We start from the raw sequence: 19,059 nt of genomic DNA on the forward strand, positions 1-19,059 counted from the left end.
GCACCTATTTTTCTATGGTTTCAGATCAGCCAACTTGCAGAAAATCACCTTGCACACACCCAAGCCTACCTGTCAGCTTCCAGCTCCAGCTAGAGTGGATGTGATTTTATGTTGTCAGCTTACACTAATGAAGGCTCTGTGACCTCCCAATGGCCACACTGCAGCAGAAACCTGACAAGCTGATGGCAAAGCTTAAGCAGCAGCGACCTTCAAGTCACCCAGACGTAACAGTGGGGCTGGAAATACGCAAAGTGGAGCTAAATACCCATCCTGAGTGAACTGGGATCAAACAAACTCCACTGCCCTTCCCGCTTTGCAAGATCTCAAAACATAAAATGAATTGGCAGGTACTTTAAAAATCACCCCCTACGCGATCCTTTTAACAAAACTTTTTAAGCAATTCAGACTTCTAGGGAAGAAAAATGTATCTTTGCCCTGAATTTCAGCTAAGGTTCATTTACTTTTTAAAAAGTGTTATCAGTAAGCTATAACACATATTAAACCTTAAAAAAAAAAAAAAAAAAGAACTTGGGTATCAAAAACAAAACAAAATCTAACAAGCATCTTCATGCTGCTTTAAACACTGATTTTTTTTTTTTTTAATTAGCTGAAAATAAGTTTTAGGCTTGGTTATAAATTTAGAGAGTATGCAGCAGACTCTAATGAGAGGTTACCTGAGGGAGAGTAAAGTCAGAAGGCTAGGTATAGGGTGCCCTCAGGAAAGGAACTCCATAGCCATGGGGTGCATCGGTTGACCAATTCATTTCACCAAGTCTCATCCCACATACTGCAATACTTGTCACTCACAGGAGTATCAACAGCAAAGGCCAAAGCAGCCCAGCCCTCCACATCTGTTTCAGATACTGCCCCACTGCTATAATTCTAACAAAAGTGTTAAAAAGTAAGTTCATATGGAATGCAGCTCATGATTTCATTTCTTGTTTTCTCTGTCTACAGTGACTTTGTGAAAGGGAGGTGGCACTTAAGGCGTTCTTCACAAAGTCACCATAAGAGCAACGCAGACACCTGATCGCTGAGACAGTCTCTGTAGTGGAAACACAGAAGTGGGAAAGTACTTCACCCTTCTCCAAGACAAGATGCCTGGAGCTGGGGTCTGAGCAGCAGCCCCTCTCACAGCATCCCAACAGTCAGCCTGGAGGCCAAGAGGACCAGAGGCTACTCTCCTGGTCCAGAAGGTACAACGGTCCTCCGTATAGCAGCACTCCACAGACTGCAGGTCAGGGAAGGCAGCACTCAAGCCAGAGGCCCCACACACCTGGAAACAGAGCCTGATTGAGTACCACATTGCCCTCCACAATGGTTATTCGATAGGTTCCGTTACTCTGCAAATACCAGTGATGCCCCCTCACCAGGCAGTGAACTGCTTAAATGTGTCCAGACTCAAGCTGTTGAAGCAAACTGGCCACAGGCTGGAGGAACTAGGCCAAAGCCTCTGATCTAAGACTTGCTCTCCCACCTAGAGCCTCCTCTCTGATGGCCGCTGGTGGGAGCTTCTTCAACACCTCAACAGCACGGACAGAATCTGGAAAGGCTGAGCTGCCCTTTGCCCTAGTCCTGGTCAGCTTACCCATGCTTCTTTGTCTCAGAAGAAAAGACAGTTATCAGACACAGTTCAGCAACTGGCCACCACCAAAGAGATGAGTGCTCACTGCCTGTGGCCTGGAGGTGGCAAAGCAGCCGCCAGAGCAGAGCAGCTGGCCCTGCACAAAGAGCAAAGGGAAAACCTAGACTGCCAAGAACTCAAGCTGTCAAGACAGGTGCTGATGATGCCCAGGAAGCACAAAGCAGTGAACAGGGGATGGTGACCATGCAGCGGGAAGAAGCAATGCATGATGGGGGAGCAGGTAGAAGACAGCACAAGAGACATAGCGATTCTGGACTGAGAAAAGGTACAGGCCTGGATGATGAAAACAAGGAAGGAACAGGGTCACGAGACATGATGGCAGCTTTGGCCAGAGAGCCATGCCGGGAAACACAGCGTAATGACGGAGTCTGAGAGTAAGGCCCCCAGACTCTGGCTTGACCCTGTCACAGCTGAGCTTCAGGAAACCAATCTGAGGCTCAGGTCCTTGACTGCGGTGAGACAACAACCCTGTTCCCTCACACGGCTCTCACGAGGACGGGATGAGACCCACAACACAAGAACACTGTATGTGTGGTCAGGCATCAGGGTGAGACATGGCCACCTGCAGGCTAGTGTCTTTCCAGTGTCCAGCACAGGCTGAGTGCTTGCGTGGCACGCATGCCTACTTCCTGCTGGCCTCAAAAGAGATCTGTTTTACCACGGGCTTCCCTTGGCCCAACTCCAGCAGAGAACGGAATATGAAATCAATAAAAGTAAACATTTGTAAATAAGGAAGAAAAATAAACAGAGCAGGGACCGTGAAGGGTGCTTTCACTTTCTGGTGGCTCTCGGCCAAAAGGAAATAGTATTTAGGCCACTATTTCACTATCAGTCAACCAGTGTCCCAAGGTCACAAGACAGGGCATGGGAGCGTGAGGGCAAGAGAAAGAGTCCACACGGGACACGAGAAATACATCGTATAGCCAGTTGTGACTGAGAACGGCAGGAAGGGGCCACCCAGGGAAGGAGCACTGTGCCCAGGGCAGGCTCTCTGGGGTCTTAGAGGGGCAGAACCATTTGTTCTCAAACAGCAGGGAAGACGCCGTGTGGAGCAGTGACAATGGTTTCCTTGGTGAAAGGCAAATCTTCAAAATTCTGTACTTCCTGCTGCACCACTATGATCTCTGCCTGAGAAAATCAGTGGCTCACAAGCTTGAGGCTTGTCTGCTGCCATTAGACAAAGAACGCCCTGTGAGAACCTGGTGCGACACCCCTGTGAGGAAAACGGCTATGGCAAGAGTCGTCTATGTGCCCTAGACCCCCAGTGGTGCTACAGACATCAGGCTGTAGGACTCACGACTACTCCCACAGACAACCCTCAAAAAAATGTCAAAATTACAAGCAACAAGCAACACCTTGCTGCAAGTGAAAGGCACGCGTCCGTGAGACAGAGGTTTAGCGGGTATTTACAAAGCTGTCCACCAGCGTCCGCCCATGGTGCGCTCTGCAGACTGGCAGCGCGTTATGCAAGGCACACAGCGAAGCACTTCTTCACAGCATCCCTAGGAAGGAGAAACACAAAGATGAATGGGGCACTGTCACTCCAAAGGCTCCCAGTGGCAAAGACCTTCCGTCAGAGTTTCCCAGGGCACCACGCTGCTGAAGGGGCAAACAATGAGGTCAGATCAGCTACATCAAACCGTGGCACCAGCACGTCTTAGCAGTTTGCTCTTGGGCAAATTACTGGTCATGTTGGAGTTTTTTTTTAGATTAATTTAAATTAAAATTAAAATGCAGGCCAGTCACCCTGCAGACTGGTCATGTGGGGTAGTACATGACAGACTGCGGCATTTTCACATCAGCCAATCACAGAGCATGCTGACGTCATGAAGGTGTAATCATGGGGCTGTTCTTGGTTGCCAATAAGTAGCAGAAGTCTTTGAAGGACACCTCCAGGAACTCCCAAGCACAGGGAGTGTGTGCAGGCACTGAGCATCCCTAACAGGTTGCACTTACTGCCCAGGACTCCATAAGCCAGAGTGGGTGCTCAACAGACAGCTGACTGTCCACGCAAACCCCGTCTCTTCCACCACTACACCTGGCTGAGTAAGAGGGAACACCTAAGCTCTCACCCTCGCCCCACTCCAGGTTTGATACTGTTCTTGACGTATAGGAACTAAGGACTCGGGGGTGGGGGTTCCTGGCACATCACATGAGGTCAGATCTCTGTAAGTTCAAGGCCAGCCTGGTCTATAAAATGAGTCCAGGACTGCCAGGACTGTTACACAGAGGAAACCCTGTCATGAAAAGCCAAAATAAATAAATAAATGCCCTATGTAAACACATTATGGTTCACAAACCAAAGAATCCTTATGTCCAAACACGCAGTCTTACCTTGCAAATGGTATGAAGGAAAGGCTATACCTACAAAGAAAAACAAACCAATGATCAATGGAGGCGTGGTAAACCCCGTCAGGAGCACAAAGCTCCTGAGGCTCTGAGAGCACCCAGTGATTCACCCCGACCCGTGTGTCCGTGTGTACCCACACGTTACATAAACACTGTGCCCTTGTGGCAGAGAAGAGGGGAAAAGGCCCATATAACCATAACCGCTCTGACCGCAGCCTTGCTTGTGGTACTGCTCAACCACACGAGCCAGCAGTGACCACCTTTAATAAAACAGGAAGACTCCAGATGTCCATACGGCATCAGAGTCCTATTTACAGAAACTGCAATAAAATCCTCAACAGTTGTGTTCTAATGCATCATAAGTTCTCAAGAAAACTGAACTTCAACCCAGGTGAGATCAATTTTCTATCCTGCTCCCACTAATAAGAAAAAAAAAAAAGCTTCTATAGATGATGACGTACCCTGGAACAATGCTTCAGAACCCAAGCCACACTGCCTGTAAGAAAACTATGCAGCGCAGAGACACCTGCCCTGTGTGTTAGCCAGGATCTAAGTAGGTCAGACTTAAGACAAGCAAGTACCAACATCAGTTCAAAGGGAATATCATTTTCCTGAGCCCAGAAGAACCGAGATTCCTTGGAACTGGATTGAACAAGAGCCATGTACATGTAGGTACCAATTTCTGCACCCAGAAGAAGGCCAGAGTATAAACACAAGCTATCAAGCCAAGCCTTTGTCCACTGTTCTCCTATACACCTCCTCCTTCCCAGGTGCACAGGCTTATTTACTTGTGCACATGGTAAATTCTGAAAGACAGTTTGAGAGAGTATTTCTTCAGAAGCTCAAAGTTCTGAAGAGAAGATGGGATCATGTTTCTATTCTCAAGATCCATTTCTACTGCTTGGGTGGCTGGGAGAAGTTTATTTAGAATGCCCACTGGCCTCTCTTTTCTCTGTATCCTAGCAGACATTTTATGCCAAAGAGAATAGCCACACTGTATGGAAGCTATTTTGCCAGACATTATGGATTAAACTTTGAAAGCAACACAGACATACCTCAGATCAGATGCATACCACTACCTCCTTCCTTGGATATTATACTCAGGTTTAAATAACCAAGAATCTACAGTTCCATTCATGGCTTTAAAAAGCCATGTCTCTGGTCATCCTTTTATTATACTTGCCTTGATAATTTCCTACTATTTGCCCAAAATTGCCCAAAACTAGCTGGCCTCCATGAGTACAATACTGCTACATCCACATGGGTTTTCATTTCCTGGCCACTGCTCCCTCAGCGCAGCTGACAATGCCCTCTTTGTCTTTCCACGGAATGGTCATTCCATCACAATCACCGATTTTCTCCCCAGCACCCTGCTCTGGTGGTGTCTGTTTGACCCCTAGCAGCTTATTACAAGCCTCTATAATACTTTCACTGTTTAGGCACTTGCCGGACAGGAGTAGTTGAGTAATATTTGGGCATCTCACAAAGGACCGTGAGCTCAGCAAAAATTCTGTGGCCACAAAGGGGCGGGTGGCCTCTAGTGACCACTCAGGACCACTAATGCCATCTACTGGCAGTTGGCTGAGTCAACTGGCTTCTGGTACGTGAGCCACAACTCTTCAACTAAAGAGCTTCCAGGTTTTCCTGACTCTCCCACCCACAACACACGTGCTTTCCCTCCATTAGTCAGAGGCAGAGCTGGGGATGGGGAGGGACACTGACGTCACTTACCACGTCAAGGCCAAAGACTGCAAAATGCAGAAGATGAGTGCAAGTCCATTTTTACGCCACTAAAGAAAAATGGCACAGTTAGTAGGAAGTGTGTGACAAGGGATATAAGCCAAAAAGGTCACAGAAGACTTTAGTTCACACTTACCCAAAAGGCAGAACACAGGGTAAGTGCAAAACACAACTAGAAGAAAAGAGGAAACAGGAGTGAATTACAGAGTGTGGTTCAAAGTGCTCAACCCATCAATACAACCATGTCAGGAAAAGAAATCCACCTCAACAATAAAAATGGATGTGGATTGGAAAAGAAAGAAAGAAAGATAGATAGAAAGATAGATAGATAGATAGATAGATAGATAGATAGATAGATAGATATGCTTCTTCATTTAAAATTTCCCTAAATGTTGGCAAATAAAAACACCTTTCTGGACCAGTCACTCAATCAGCAACCTTTTCATTCAAGACACAAAAGTCAGCTGAGCACAAACCCGTGTGACGGAGCCCTGGTCAGTTCCAGCCTCTGGAGGATAAAGGTGTGTGAGACAAAGGCCAGCCGGGACATCAGCCTCACAGGCAGACAGAAAGCCTGTATCTGGTTACCTGTCATCTGTCGCCTGTCACCTGACACCGCCCTCTGTCCTTTCTTAGAGAGTCTTTCCACAACAGACTTGTCAGGCCATCTACATCTGACGCTGGGGGAAAATAAACAGTAGGTGCTCCAGCTACTGACCAATCCTTTCCCGTCACTCACCTACAATTCCTTAACCAGCGTGCCCTAAACATTCTCTGTGTCCAGGACTATACTGTGAGAAACATAAATAGCAAACATAACCATGGCTTTAGACAACACTCTTGTATGAATGATGAGAGATGTAGAAAACTAATCTAAAATTACAAGTATGCCAATCAAGATCAAAATCTCACAATACTGATTATTATGCTAGGAATCTAGAGAATGGGGTCTGGAAAGATTATGACAGCTATATGAGTAACTGGGTGGAAAAAAAGAAAAAGATAGTCTGTGTTGATGGGGCAGAAATAAAACCATCCAGCCATACATGGTAGTACACCAAGACCCAACTTAAATAGAAAAAGTAAAACTGTGCAGCTTGGTGGTAGAGCATCTGCCTGGTATGTATGGGAGTGGGCTTAATTCCCAGGGTGGAAAAGGAAAGGCTCCCATCTACAAAGCCTAGGGGGAAAGGCCAGTCCTTACCAGCATCAGGATTGTGGCAATCAGACGCGTAGGCTCAAACATGCGCTTCAGCTGCTTCACGGGACCCATGAGGAAGACGGTACTAAGAGGCAAACACACAAGCCATTAGGGCATAACAGAGCCACAGGAGGCATGCAGCCACCTCCCCAGGGGCTCCTGTGGCGGTAACAGGGAATAGCATCAGTACCAACAGCTCTTGCCCAGCACTGGAGTTACAGGGCTTTTGTGCAGGGCTCTCACTGAATCCATCAAGGACCTATGAAGTAGGGACAATTAAAACCAAGGTCACCCCATCACTAATATGAGAGCAGGGCCATACTTGCATGTGTGTCCGATTGTAAAGGCACTCTCTCTACACCACTGTGTACCACCCTCCTTGCCTGCCTACCCATAGAAGCAAAGCAACAGCTCAGACTTAAAAAAACAAAAAACACGACTTAAAGGTTCAGACTGGTTACATTACAAAGAACACTTCTTTCATACCCCCAGGAATGTTAATGATAAGAGTAACATCCGCTACAGCCGAAAGCTTGCTAAATGCCAGGTGTTAGATACAGTGCTCATCTCATCCCTCAACAACTAGGAGACGGGTGTTTCTGTACCTACTTCAGAGATGTGAAAATGAGAGGTTAGTTCACCAGTCTGAGATCACATAGAGCTAGAGTTCAGGTCGCATCTACCCTAAGGGCACCCGTAGCGTGAGTGTGTGTGTGACGGAAACATGAGAGCTAGCTAACGGAAGAGAGTGGTCACAAGGGAAGCCGAGACACAGGCCCCACACATCAAGTACAGGTACCAGGCTTCAGTCATACTTCCCGGATCCCAAACAAGTGCCCAAGCAACAAACAGCGGACATTCCTTACAGATGACGCTCCATCCAAGTGTCAGCAGATGACATTAACTAAGGAGCACTCAATAAAAGCCATAGATTTTGCTGTTGCTGTTGTTGCTGTTTATAATATGTCTACCTCTCTTTGAAGTTAAGCTGTTTTCTGAGCTCAAGTGTCCAAGCTCAGAGACTTCTTTCCCTAACAGCATAAGAAGCAGATGCAAGGCACACGTGTGTAAATAGATTCTGTGTGAAGTAAAACTCTTCATAACACCAAGAAATAACAATGTGCCCCTTCACTGCTTCCCTCCGTTGCACTATGGAGTCTGTCCCATTACGAACTGCTAAAGAGCTGGTATTAGTGGCACACCCTTATAATCCCAGCACTCAGCGAGGCAGACACAGGTGATCTCTGTGAGTTCAAAGGCAGCTTGGTCTACAAAGTGAGTCCAGGACAGCCAAGGCTACACAGAGAAATCCCGTCTTGAAAAACCAATGAGATAAAATAAAAAACTGCTAAAGAGCTCTTTTGGAGTAAGCAGCATATCTGCATAATTCTGCCCACTGTAGACTATACATTTAATCCACACTGTAGGCCCAAAGCAAACCCACAAAGCCAGTATCTGAGAAAGTTTCAAGAGCAACATCCCTGAGGGCCAGCATCTTACTAAAAAACTCAAAGCTTGAGAAGGTAAGACCAGCTGGATGTGGTGGAACACCTTTAATCCCAGCACTCAGGGAGGCAGAGACAGGCAGATCTCTGTGAATTTTCAGGCCAGCCAAATCTAAGTAGTGAGTTCTGGGGGAGGGAGGGCAAGGGGGAATGGGAGAGGAGGGGAAGGAGAAGGGAGGAGAGGAGAGGAGGGGAGGGGAGAGGAGGGGAGGGGAGAGGAGAGGAGAGGAGAGGAGAGGAGAGGAGAGGAGAGGAGAGGAGAGGAGAGGAGATACATTCCAGCATCTACTTAACTCTGCTAGGCAGAAACAGTGCTGGGGTTTGGGGACAAGTGAGGTACAAATGCAGGCAGCACTTGTCAAGTGTTTTAGACAGTGTTAATAAAAATATAGACAGAACAGAAGGAGCCCCAGAGGAAGAGGAGGAGGAGGTGGTGATGGTGGTCACCAGTTCCAGGAAGGAGGCGGTAATCAGCAAAGCTTCACTCACACAGGGACAAGGAAGGAAGCCAGGTAAGGACAGACAACAGCAACTGAGTAATTACGGCTGAGCAACTATGACATGCAGGAAAACTTGGACTCCTGGACCCCCTTCTCTACAGGACTCTGAAGCTATTTACAGAAGCATGGGGGAGAGACAGGGAAGGGGAAGGAAAGATGGCCCCGTCAAGTCCCTGAAGTCCATTCTGATAGGGCCAGACCAACCTTTCCCACCAGGGGCAGGACTGTTATTATCTGCGCAGGTGTAGTTGAAGCATCAGAGTGAACAAGGTCAACCCAGGGTATCTGCGCCCTTGAAGTGAGCTGAATGGCTGATCATCAGATGCTCTGCCACAGGAGCCCCATGTCAAGCCCAGGATGGTCTGGCACACATAATAACCAGTTACCAGCCTCCCAGCCACTCGTCTCGTCTGGAAAGCCCTTTGAGGCGCAGCAGGTGCATCTCAGTCTCTGAGGGCAATGCAACCAACATGGGAGGGCTGGCCATACCGTGTGCCTTGGAGGAAATCATCCCAAGGCTTCATGCATAGTTCCCTCACAGGTGAAATGCTGGTGACACAGCTCCTGCTTACTCCCAGGGGTGTCACAGGGATAAACTAAGAATTAAGATGTTTTAAAACAAGAGGATGTGAATGTGATACATGCCAACCAACCACCTTTCTCTTCCTTCTTTCCAAATCCTTAAAAATATGGCTCATCCTTCTCCCCCACTCCCTCAAATATGATGGACATTTTATCATCTAATAAATAACAAGGTTGAAAAAAAAAAAAGAGAGAGAAAAGGAAAAGGTTACCTCCCAATTGATGCGATGTTTACCCAGGGTGTAAAACACCGCGAAGAGGCTGAGTCCCTTCCTGGGCACCCACAGCAGAAAAGTACCCTAGAAGGGGAATCACAGGACATGTGCACGTGAGCTCAGGCACCCCCCCTCCAGAGGCACACAGCTGCCCTCCCTGCCTCCTGTCTCCCTCCCCCTTATCCACTCAAAGAGAAAAGTGTAGCAGAGAATTAGGAAAAGGCAGCGGATGGACGGGAATCTTACCAGCAGCGAGCAGAGGATTCCTATGGCAAAACACGCGACGAAGCCTTTTATCCTGGTGCCCCAGCTTAGCGACGAAGCCTCCGCAACCTGCAGTTTCAAAACAACAATTACATACGTACATGTGTGCACATTTATTTCAGACAAAGAAAACTCAGAATTAATTTAGAAACGGTCTTAAGGGCCAAGAGACATGGTGCTTAGAGATGGTGAGCAAACCTGATGATCTGAGGTCCATCCCTGGAGACGACATACAGTTAGTAAAGGAGGAGTCCTACAGGTTGACCCCTGACCCCGCATGAATGCTGTCCACCTGCACTCATAAACACATACATTATGACGGGCGGATCTGGGCCCAGGGGTCCTGCTCAAACTGTGACACCAGCCAAGGACAACACGTGCAGTAAACTTCGAACCCCTACCCAGATCTAGCCAACGGACAGGACATTCTCCACCATTGAGTGGAGAGTGGGGACTGACTTTCACACAAACTCTGGTGACCCATATTTGACCATGTCCCCAGAAGAGGAGGACTGGTGGCACTCAGAGGAAGGATAGCAGGCTACCAAAAAGAGACTTGATACCCTATGAGCATATACAGGGGGAAGAGGTCCCCCTCAGTCACAGTCATAGGGGAGGGGAGTAAGGGGAAAACGGGAGGGAGGAATGGGAGGATACAAGGGATGGGCTAACAATTAAGATGTAATATGAATAAATTAATAAAACATTTTTAAAAAGCAAACACATAACCAAAAAAAACTAAGGAAGGGAAGGAAGGAGAAAGGGAGGGAGGGGAGAAAGAAAGGAAGGCAGCAGGCAGGAAGGAAGAAAGGAAAGAAGGAAGATTGTCAACCTACACAGGAAGGAAGGGAGTCTGGAACTTTACACACTCACTGCTACACAAAGCCGTCACATCCAGCTCTTAGTAGCGCTATAAACTCCTATCCAGACTGGACTCTTGCCTCCAGCAGCTTACAAAAGTTTACCGCGTCCCAGGTGGGGCGTCCCAGGTGGCGCATCCCCAAGGGGTAGAGACATCCTGCTTCAAGCACAGGCAGGGAGGCTAACCTTAGCACACCCCTTACTAAGTCCAGGCAGGGCAAGACTACATCTGGAAGGGCGGGCTCTGCCAGGCAGGGCCTGGATCGCTGGAGAAGTTGAAGGCCAGGGCTTGAGACTCAGGCAGTTTGGTCCATTGGCCATGGTCTTATCTCTCCTACCAACTGCAGAAGTTGCTGCAACATTTCAGGGACCTCAGAAGGAGAAGGTCCTCCCACTCACCGGGATGCACCCCTATTCTTACTCACATCGTGCTAGCAGCAGCCCAAATCACCTCCAGTCAGCCCGAGCCTAGCTAATTAATCACCACTCACTCATCTTGATTCTCCACCATTCTCAGTGTGATCGATGCTCCAACGGTTCCTAGAAAACTCCACTCTCAATGGCTTTTCCCATGTGCCAGAGGCCTTCCTGTGTTGTCCATAAGATGCAAGAGGGCTTATTGCCCACAGATGGACACAGGAAGCTGCCACTAAGAGACGAGCCAGGTCAGCATGTACACACCCAAGCTCCCCTCATGAAGGCAGCGCAGCCGCACAAGGAAGGTAAAGCTGCCCACAACATTGCCACCCACCTTCTGGAGGAAGGCAGGGGAGCAGGACCACTCCCTCAGCTCTGACTGGCCCTGGCTCAATGACCTGTTTCCAACCTGTCAAACTGGAAACTGGAAGAGAAGACCAAGAGGCTCCCCGGGTGTGACAGGTACTGTGCAGAAAGGTTTAATCTCCACCCAGAAGATAGATAATTAGGTGATCAAAAAAGGGCTCTCCCTCTACCTCCATGGAGTCACAGGTACTGACGGTGAAACACACACACACACACACACACACACACACACACACACACACACACCATCTGCGGAAACTGGTACACAGTATGACCCTGAAGAGAAAGCACATTTAGGGATGGGAGGGGCTAAGGGTAGCTCAGTGGTACAGTACTTGCCTAGCATGAACAAGACTTATGGTTCCATCTCCAGTACCTCAAAAAAGGGGCGTGCAACATAATCCTTAACTGCATTCCAAATATTTGTCCTTATCCCACAGATAAGTGTAGTCTTCACCGCGTATCAAGGAAACTTCTCTTTTCAACAGACAGAGACCACTACAGAGAACCACAACCAATCAAAATGCAGAGCTGTGGAGCCCAGTTCCAACTGATACCTCTGCAACACAACTCCAGCTCCTAAGGGTCAGGGGTCATTGTGGAGAGGAGGCAGAACAGCTGTAAGAGCCAGGGGAACAAGGAGCTTGCAGTAAGATTGCCTTCCAGAAGTGTCAGAAGCTACACCCTTGCAGTCTCACTAATGTAGCTGCCTAAATATGACCTGAACAAGGTCACCACCAATAGACATGCTAATGTGGAAGGGGAAAAACCTCAGAGTCCTCAACCTAGGCAACCACAGGCACCTTTGGAATGCTGGGAGCAGGAGAAGCATCTTCCCCAGGAAGCACACCAATTGGTTATCGAATACTAAATGGTCAGCCCTGTAAACACACACATACAAGTAACATTATACAGGCTGAGCAGGTGGCATTTATGGAGTTAGTAACACACTCACACCAACAACAACAATAACAACAAAAGAAAGAAGCCAGAATTTGAAAGAAAACAAGGGGGTGGGGAATATATGAGAGGGTTTGGAGGGAAGAAAGGGAAGGGGGAAATGATGTAATTATAATCTATCTCTCTTTGTATATGTGTGTGTGTGTATATATATATATATGTATGTGTATATACATATGCAATATATCATTCCATATACCTAATGTATATAACCCATTATATATATAAAGAGGAGGCATGCAACACAATGTTAGGGCCTGACAGCTAAGCCCCACGTTTCCAAGCTTCTTGTCTACCTTGAAGAGTCTGTTCCTTCAACTTCCCTGGCTCTAAAGTGACTGTGGTTTTCTGCCACCAGGCATTCCCGGGCCCTAGACAGTTAAGTTAGACCTCGGCTCATTAACCCATGTAACTTCCCACCAGAAGCAGAAGAAAATGAACAGCTCCCATGCTTCCCAACCATGCATGCACTTTGCCTCGGTGGAAGCAACCAAGCCAGGCAAAGGAAGAAGATAACGCAGCAGCGGCTAAGTGGCCTGAGTATCACCAGCATCCACAGCCATGCTCAGAAAGTTCAGTCTTTTCCTATTTAGGAGGATAAACTGTGAAGTGTCAACGCTGAAGCGGCCTTAGCCTGAGCAAGGCAAAAAGATTCTTGCCTTTGTAGACACTAAAATCACTGGCAAGAGACAGCCCTCTTTGTCAGGATACTGGTGAGTCTTTCACTTGTCATGCAGGAGACCAGAGCTCAATTCCTGGCCAACTGGGACACCAGCAATGGCTCTTTAGATAGGTGGTTGTAGTGGCAATGGTGGGCAATCCCAGCACTCGGGAGGCAGAGGTGGATTTCTGAGTTCAAAGCCAGCCTAGTCTAAAGAGCAAGTTCCAGAACCTCTGGGACTATACACAGAAACCCTGTCTCTGAAAATAAAATAATAAAATAAAATCACTGGCAAGAGAAAGCATTTCTGCCCAAAAGTATGGTTCTGCTTTCTATGTTCAGACAAGAGTAAGGCTTAGGTGCAACAAATGTCTCAAGAACCCCATCTAAATGCTACCTTGTCTTTAGTGGGGAGGGGACACAGGGAGCAGGGATAATTTACTATGTTTCCACTCTATGTGTGTTCTGTCACTTAGTCAGGGAAAGCGGAGAAAGCTTTGGTTCCACTTCTTCTAAGCCGACTACATGAAAGGAAAGTACTTTTGTCAATTTATGAAAGCGAATTCAGTTGATGGAAAATCTTTGTCTAAGCTGTAGTTTCTGGAGACTCTTCGAGCACAGAGCTTCCCCGGCCCCAAAAATCAAAACAGTTAAAACAGTACCTGGATAGAATTTGTAGGAGTGTACCCACAAGCTATCTGACTGGCTGCCACACACAAAGACCCCTTTGACTCCAGGCTGGAGAAGTGAGTGCAACTATTGCCAAGAGCTATAGCTAAGATCTGTCCAGGGAGGTGGGGCTGGCAACCAGGTGAGAAAGGAATGCTGTTTTATCCCTGCACATTTTGATTAACACACCCTGCAACCTTCCTGGCCCCAAGAACCCTTTCCAGAAAGCACAAAGCCTCCTCTTTCAGAAAGGACGACTCCACTGAAACCAGGACTTAGGTGCTTTTAAAAGGATAAGGTGTCGATGACAAGACTCACACCACAAGGCTGTTTGTGATTAGGAGTTTTGCCAACTTTACAGCTACCTAGGAGGGGAAAAGGACAGACAGAAAGAAGGACACACGCTTTTATGGTTGGCATTAAAATAAGTTATAAAAAAAAATAAACACTTTTTAAAAAAATCTTTCTGGTAACCTCTTACAGGTTATATAGCTGAAAAAGACTTGAAGGCAACTCCATCCAGCTAACCACACAAACAGGAAATTTCACCACAGAATCCCTCAGTTTTTCCAGGCTCAGGACCATGGAAGGTGTGACCACATCAGTACTTGAAAGGAGGCGGGGCCTAGTCAAACAGTACCAAGCCAAAATATCCCCCAGGAGGAACCCTATTGGCTACAAAATATTTCCTGGAGCTCAAGACCTGGAAATGCCACACAATGACACCCTTCAGCAAGAATCTTACTAGGAAAAAGGAAACTGAGAATGTTTTCAAACAAGAGTGAAGGCCACAATTTTTTTAAAAAGACAGATGCAATATATGTCTGAGCTTAAGCAGAGATTAAAACCCCTTCACTGCATCCAACACAGGCACTCACCTTTTGGGGGGAGGAGGGACACTCCTCCGCATTTGTTTTCAAAAGGTGCTACTCTACCTAACTGCTACAAATGAACAACACCCCACTGCACTGCACCCTCAGCCAGTCTCCCCTAAGGCCCTCCCCCCCAAGTTTATATAACAGCCTGTTACTTCTATGGAATTTACCTTTATATGACAAAGAGGGCCGACTAAGTGTTGGGGCTCCCTTAGGCTTCACCTTATACAAGAGTTCACAAGAGGCCAGAAAAAAAATTTTTTTAATGAAAAAATAAAATAAAATAAAAGCATGAAAATTGCTGATTTGAACTTTAATGGCTGTGATGAGATTCGAAGGTTGCAGGCCCAGACCCAGATTGCAATTAGCCTTGGGCTATCTTTAGCCCTCACTAAGCAGCAGTTTCTTGCCCACCTGTGTCTGATACAACAGTGACTAACCTAGCTGTAACTAATAGGTAAACATCTTGGAATTTTATTGTTAACAAAACCCTAGCTTCCAAAAACCAAAGGTTTGAGAGTGCGGTCTGATAGCATCTCTGACTTACACCTCAGAGGACAACTCCTCTGCGCTGTAACCGCCTACTTAGTGCTCCCACAGATACATCTGAAAGGCACTTTGACTTATTACTTTTGATTTAATACTTTGTTCTGTTACTGTAAAAAGTTATCAAACTGTTATCATATTGGAACTTTTGTTTTGCAGTAACCTGAACCTGTTTCAGGTCCACTGTCACCCGTATTTACGTTCAAAATAAATTCTTATCCCCTTTGAGGTGCAACTGTGTTTTTGCAAAGCCAAAACTCAGAACAAATATCTACCACAAAAGTGAATGAGAGCAGAAAATGGGGGAAACCACGAGAAACTTATGTAAGTATTAAAGAGGAACTCCAGTTTCCCAGGGGGAAGGGCCGTATCATCTCGTTCGACACCCCACCCTTGTTTCACAGAAGGGGAAACCGGGGCTAAGGGTTCATCACGTAAAACTTTATTCTGTCTTCAAGAAAGAAAATGTAAACAAACTCCGAAAGCACTTAAAATAAGGCATTCAAAGTAGCTCTGGAGCACAGGGCCTTGCTGGAAAGTTTCAGCACCATCAAAGCCCAACAAACACGCTGGTAGTCTCAGGGGGTACTGAGAATCTATAGTCTAGGAAGGAACCTTGGAGACTCAGAGACCTGTTCCTGTACCCAGGCGTTCGCAAGAGTTTTACAACTACAAAGCCGTGTGCATAAGGTCGGGTCTGGATCTCACACCCCACAAACTAAACCAGTGTGCGATCCGGCCACCAAGGCCGCCGGCCTTGCCCGGCTCCAAAGAGTTCTCTCCCGCCGGTCCAGCTGAGGCCGCGGGACCCACACTCCCACGCTCACAGATTTCTGGGATCCTGCTGCAGAACCCCAAGTCCTTCGGAGGGTATGTTGGGGAGGGTTCGGAAGCCAAGCCACGCCTTCCTCAAAGTGCCCGCGCTGCCACCTGTGGCAGTGTCCCGGCAGAGCTCAGCGTCGCGGGCGGGAGGAGAGCAGGGCAGCTTTCCAAGAAATCCCGGTTTCCCCCGCTGCGCTCACCTCGGACAGACCGCTGCGGTCCTCGGTGTCCTGGCCGCTCAGCACCTTCTTTAGCTTGTCCATGTCCGGCCCCCGGCCGCCGTCTGTCGCCTTCGCTCAGCCGACCGCTCTTCCGGGTGCCCGGCCGCCGCCCCTCCGCCAACCACGGCGCGCCCCGCCCAGGCACCTGCCCACCTGCCCGCCCGGCATGCCCCGCGTCAGCCACGCCCCCTGCGCGAATCCTAGTGGTCACCTGGGGCAGGGCTGGACAAGTTGGGGTGAAGTCTGCGGGTGTTGCCTAACACCAAACTGGCTGTGCGCCCGGGCTTCACGGATTCATTCCAGCGCCCAGCACCATGCGCCAGGGCCTGAAAGAACGCAGCGGAAGCCCTGCGCCGATTTACCCACGGATGGTGAAGTTAATCCGCTGGTGGTTGTGTGTACACCGCAGATCTTGGGGGGAAAAAAAAGTTTACAAAACGAGTTCAAGATGGCCACGGCTATGTAGAGAAACCGTCTCGAAAAACCAAAAGGAGTTTAAAAATAGCCGGTGGTTGTGGCGCACGCCTTTAATCCCAGCACTTAGTAGGCAGAGATAAAAGGATCTCGGTTAGTTCGAGACCATCCTGGTCTACAGAGTGAGTTCCAGAACAGCCAAGGCTACGCAGAGAAACCCTGTCTCAGAGAGAAATAAACCCAGACTAAGTGGAACAAATCAGTGTGCAACAGGCTGTAGTATGCAAATGTGTGTGTATCAGTAAAAGTAGCAGTGCCTATGTAATTCCTAGGGGAAATAGCTCAGGAGGTATGACTTGGACAACGCCTGAGAACAGGTGACAGCTGGTTGAGGGTCAGATAGTTCTGTGTTTGATGAATGCAGTTCGTATCAGTCTGTAGCAGTACTGAGGCTCTGTAGCAGAGTCAATGTGAAGTCGTGGGATTCTCCAGGCAGGGCAGAAAATTGCACGCTGGTTGCTGGGGAAATCTGGAACACCTGTAGTAAAATTAAATAGGCTCAGAAAAACATGGAGCCGGGGGTGGGGGGGGGGCGGTGTAGCTCAATGAGAGAATGCTTGCCTGGCTCATGCAAGGCTTTGTGTTCTGTCCCTGCTTCCCCACAGGGGGAGGGGTCCGGGGGAGAGGGAAGAAGGCATGGAAAGAACTGGAGAAGCCCCCACGTGAAGACTGCACATACCTCCTCTGTACTCACTCCAACGCTTGCTGGAGAGCAAGGATGCAAAGGGCAGGATCCACACTTTCCAAGAAAGTTAGGCCTCTTAGGAATTACTAATCAGCCGAGCCGAGTGGCGCACGGCTGTAATCCCAGCACTCGGGAGGCAGAGGCAGGCGGATTTCTGTGAGCTTGAGGCCAGCCTGGTCTACAAAGTGAGTCCAGGACAGTCAGGGCTACACAGAGAAACCCTGTCTCGAAGAAAAAGAAGGAGGAGGAGGAAGAGGAGAGACAGAGAGAGAGAAGAGAAGAGAAGAGAAGAGAAGAGAAGAGAAGAGAAGAGAAGAGAAGAGAAGAGAAGAGAAGAAAGAAGAAGGAAAGAAAGAAAGAAAGAAAAGGCGAGAAAGAACTAATCAAGTAGAGAAAGTGTTGTCCACAGAACCCTATGCACACCAGTCAGGGCACTCCTGCGTCACCTCCTCTGTGACCTTGTGAGTTTTCCAGCATACTTCCTTTACTTGTGCAAATACATAAGGTAGACCTTTAAGATCACGTGATGCTGCTCTTGCCTGGATGCCCCTCACCTCCCTTGTGCTCTAGTGAAGTTCTTACAGCTCTTCGGAAATGTCAAACATGAGAATGCGTGTAAAGCCCACCCATTGGAGGCAGGAGGATCTCGACACTGTAACTCCAGCTCTGTCATTTGTCACCTACGTAGCCTTGAGCAAGTAGCTTATTAGCCTTTCTGATCCCTGGCTGTTAGCCTCTGTAAAGTGAGCATGACGACTTCCAAAAGTGACCGTGGAGAGTGAACATGACTAGGTGGAAGGAGCATGTAGTTAGCATTTAGTAGAAGCCGCCTGTACCCTAACACCTCCGATGCCATTCCCCACCCACCTGTTTGATGGGCTTGGCCCATAGGGAATGGCACTATTAGGAGGCGTGGCCCTACTGGAGTAGGTATGGCCTTGTTGGGGGAAGTGGGTCACTGTGGGGCGGGCTTTGAGGCTCCTGTGCTCAGGCTCCACCCTGTGTGGCACACAGCCTCTCACCTCCTGCTCCAGCACCATGTCTGCCTGCATGCTGCCATGTTTTTCTCACTATGATTATGATGATAATGGACTAAAGGTCTGAAACTGTAAGCCCCCCCCATTATGTTTTCATTCATAAGATTTGCCATGGTCCGTGGTGTGTCTTCACAGCAATAAAACCCCGAGACACCACCCAACCCTGAGGCGGGCTTTCCTCTGTGCTTCCATAGCACTTTCATGTACATTTACATACTGGGCTCAATATTATCATACATGTTCAAGGTTTGTTTTCCTCTGAGGTGTGAGGTCTTCACAAATAACATCTGGGAGACAGGACACTTAACAAATGCTTTTGAGTAAATGGATTAAAAGCCTCACTCCTCTTTTGTGGCCCTTAAAGTTAACAGCCAGCAAGTAGAATAGAGCTTCAGATGACTGTGATAAGGCAGCAGGCAAGGCTTGCTTTTGTTAGCTGAGTGAAAAGCATGGACCACCCTCCT

The 19,059-nt window shown here is 48.0% G+C and overlaps 1 protein-coding gene across 1 annotated transcript; it reads right to left on the bottom strand.

Moving 5' to 3' along the window:
• Positions 1–2,784: 2,784 nt before the first annotated feature.
• Sft2d2 (SFT2 domain containing 2) lies at positions 2,785–16,545 on the bottom strand. Its single transcript, XM_051147757.1, is given in 9 exon segments — positions 2,785–3,147; positions 3,980–4,009; positions 5,726–5,784; positions 5,871–5,906; positions 6,939–7,020; positions 9,735–9,754; positions 9,756–9,821; positions 9,984–10,070; positions 16,379–16,545. Coding segments are annotated over 9 exon segments (483 nt in total). The 5' UTR covers positions 16,442–16,545; the 3' UTR covers positions 2,785–3,107.
• Between the last annotated feature and the right edge of the window lie 2,514 nt (positions 16,546–19,059).

This window comes from Acomys russatus, chromosome 6 (assembly GCF_903995435.1).
Source record: "Acomys russatus chromosome 6, mAcoRus1.1, whole genome shotgun sequence".
In the NCBI taxonomy this organism is placed as follows: domain Eukaryota; kingdom Metazoa; phylum Chordata; class Mammalia; order Rodentia; family Muridae; genus Acomys; species Acomys russatus.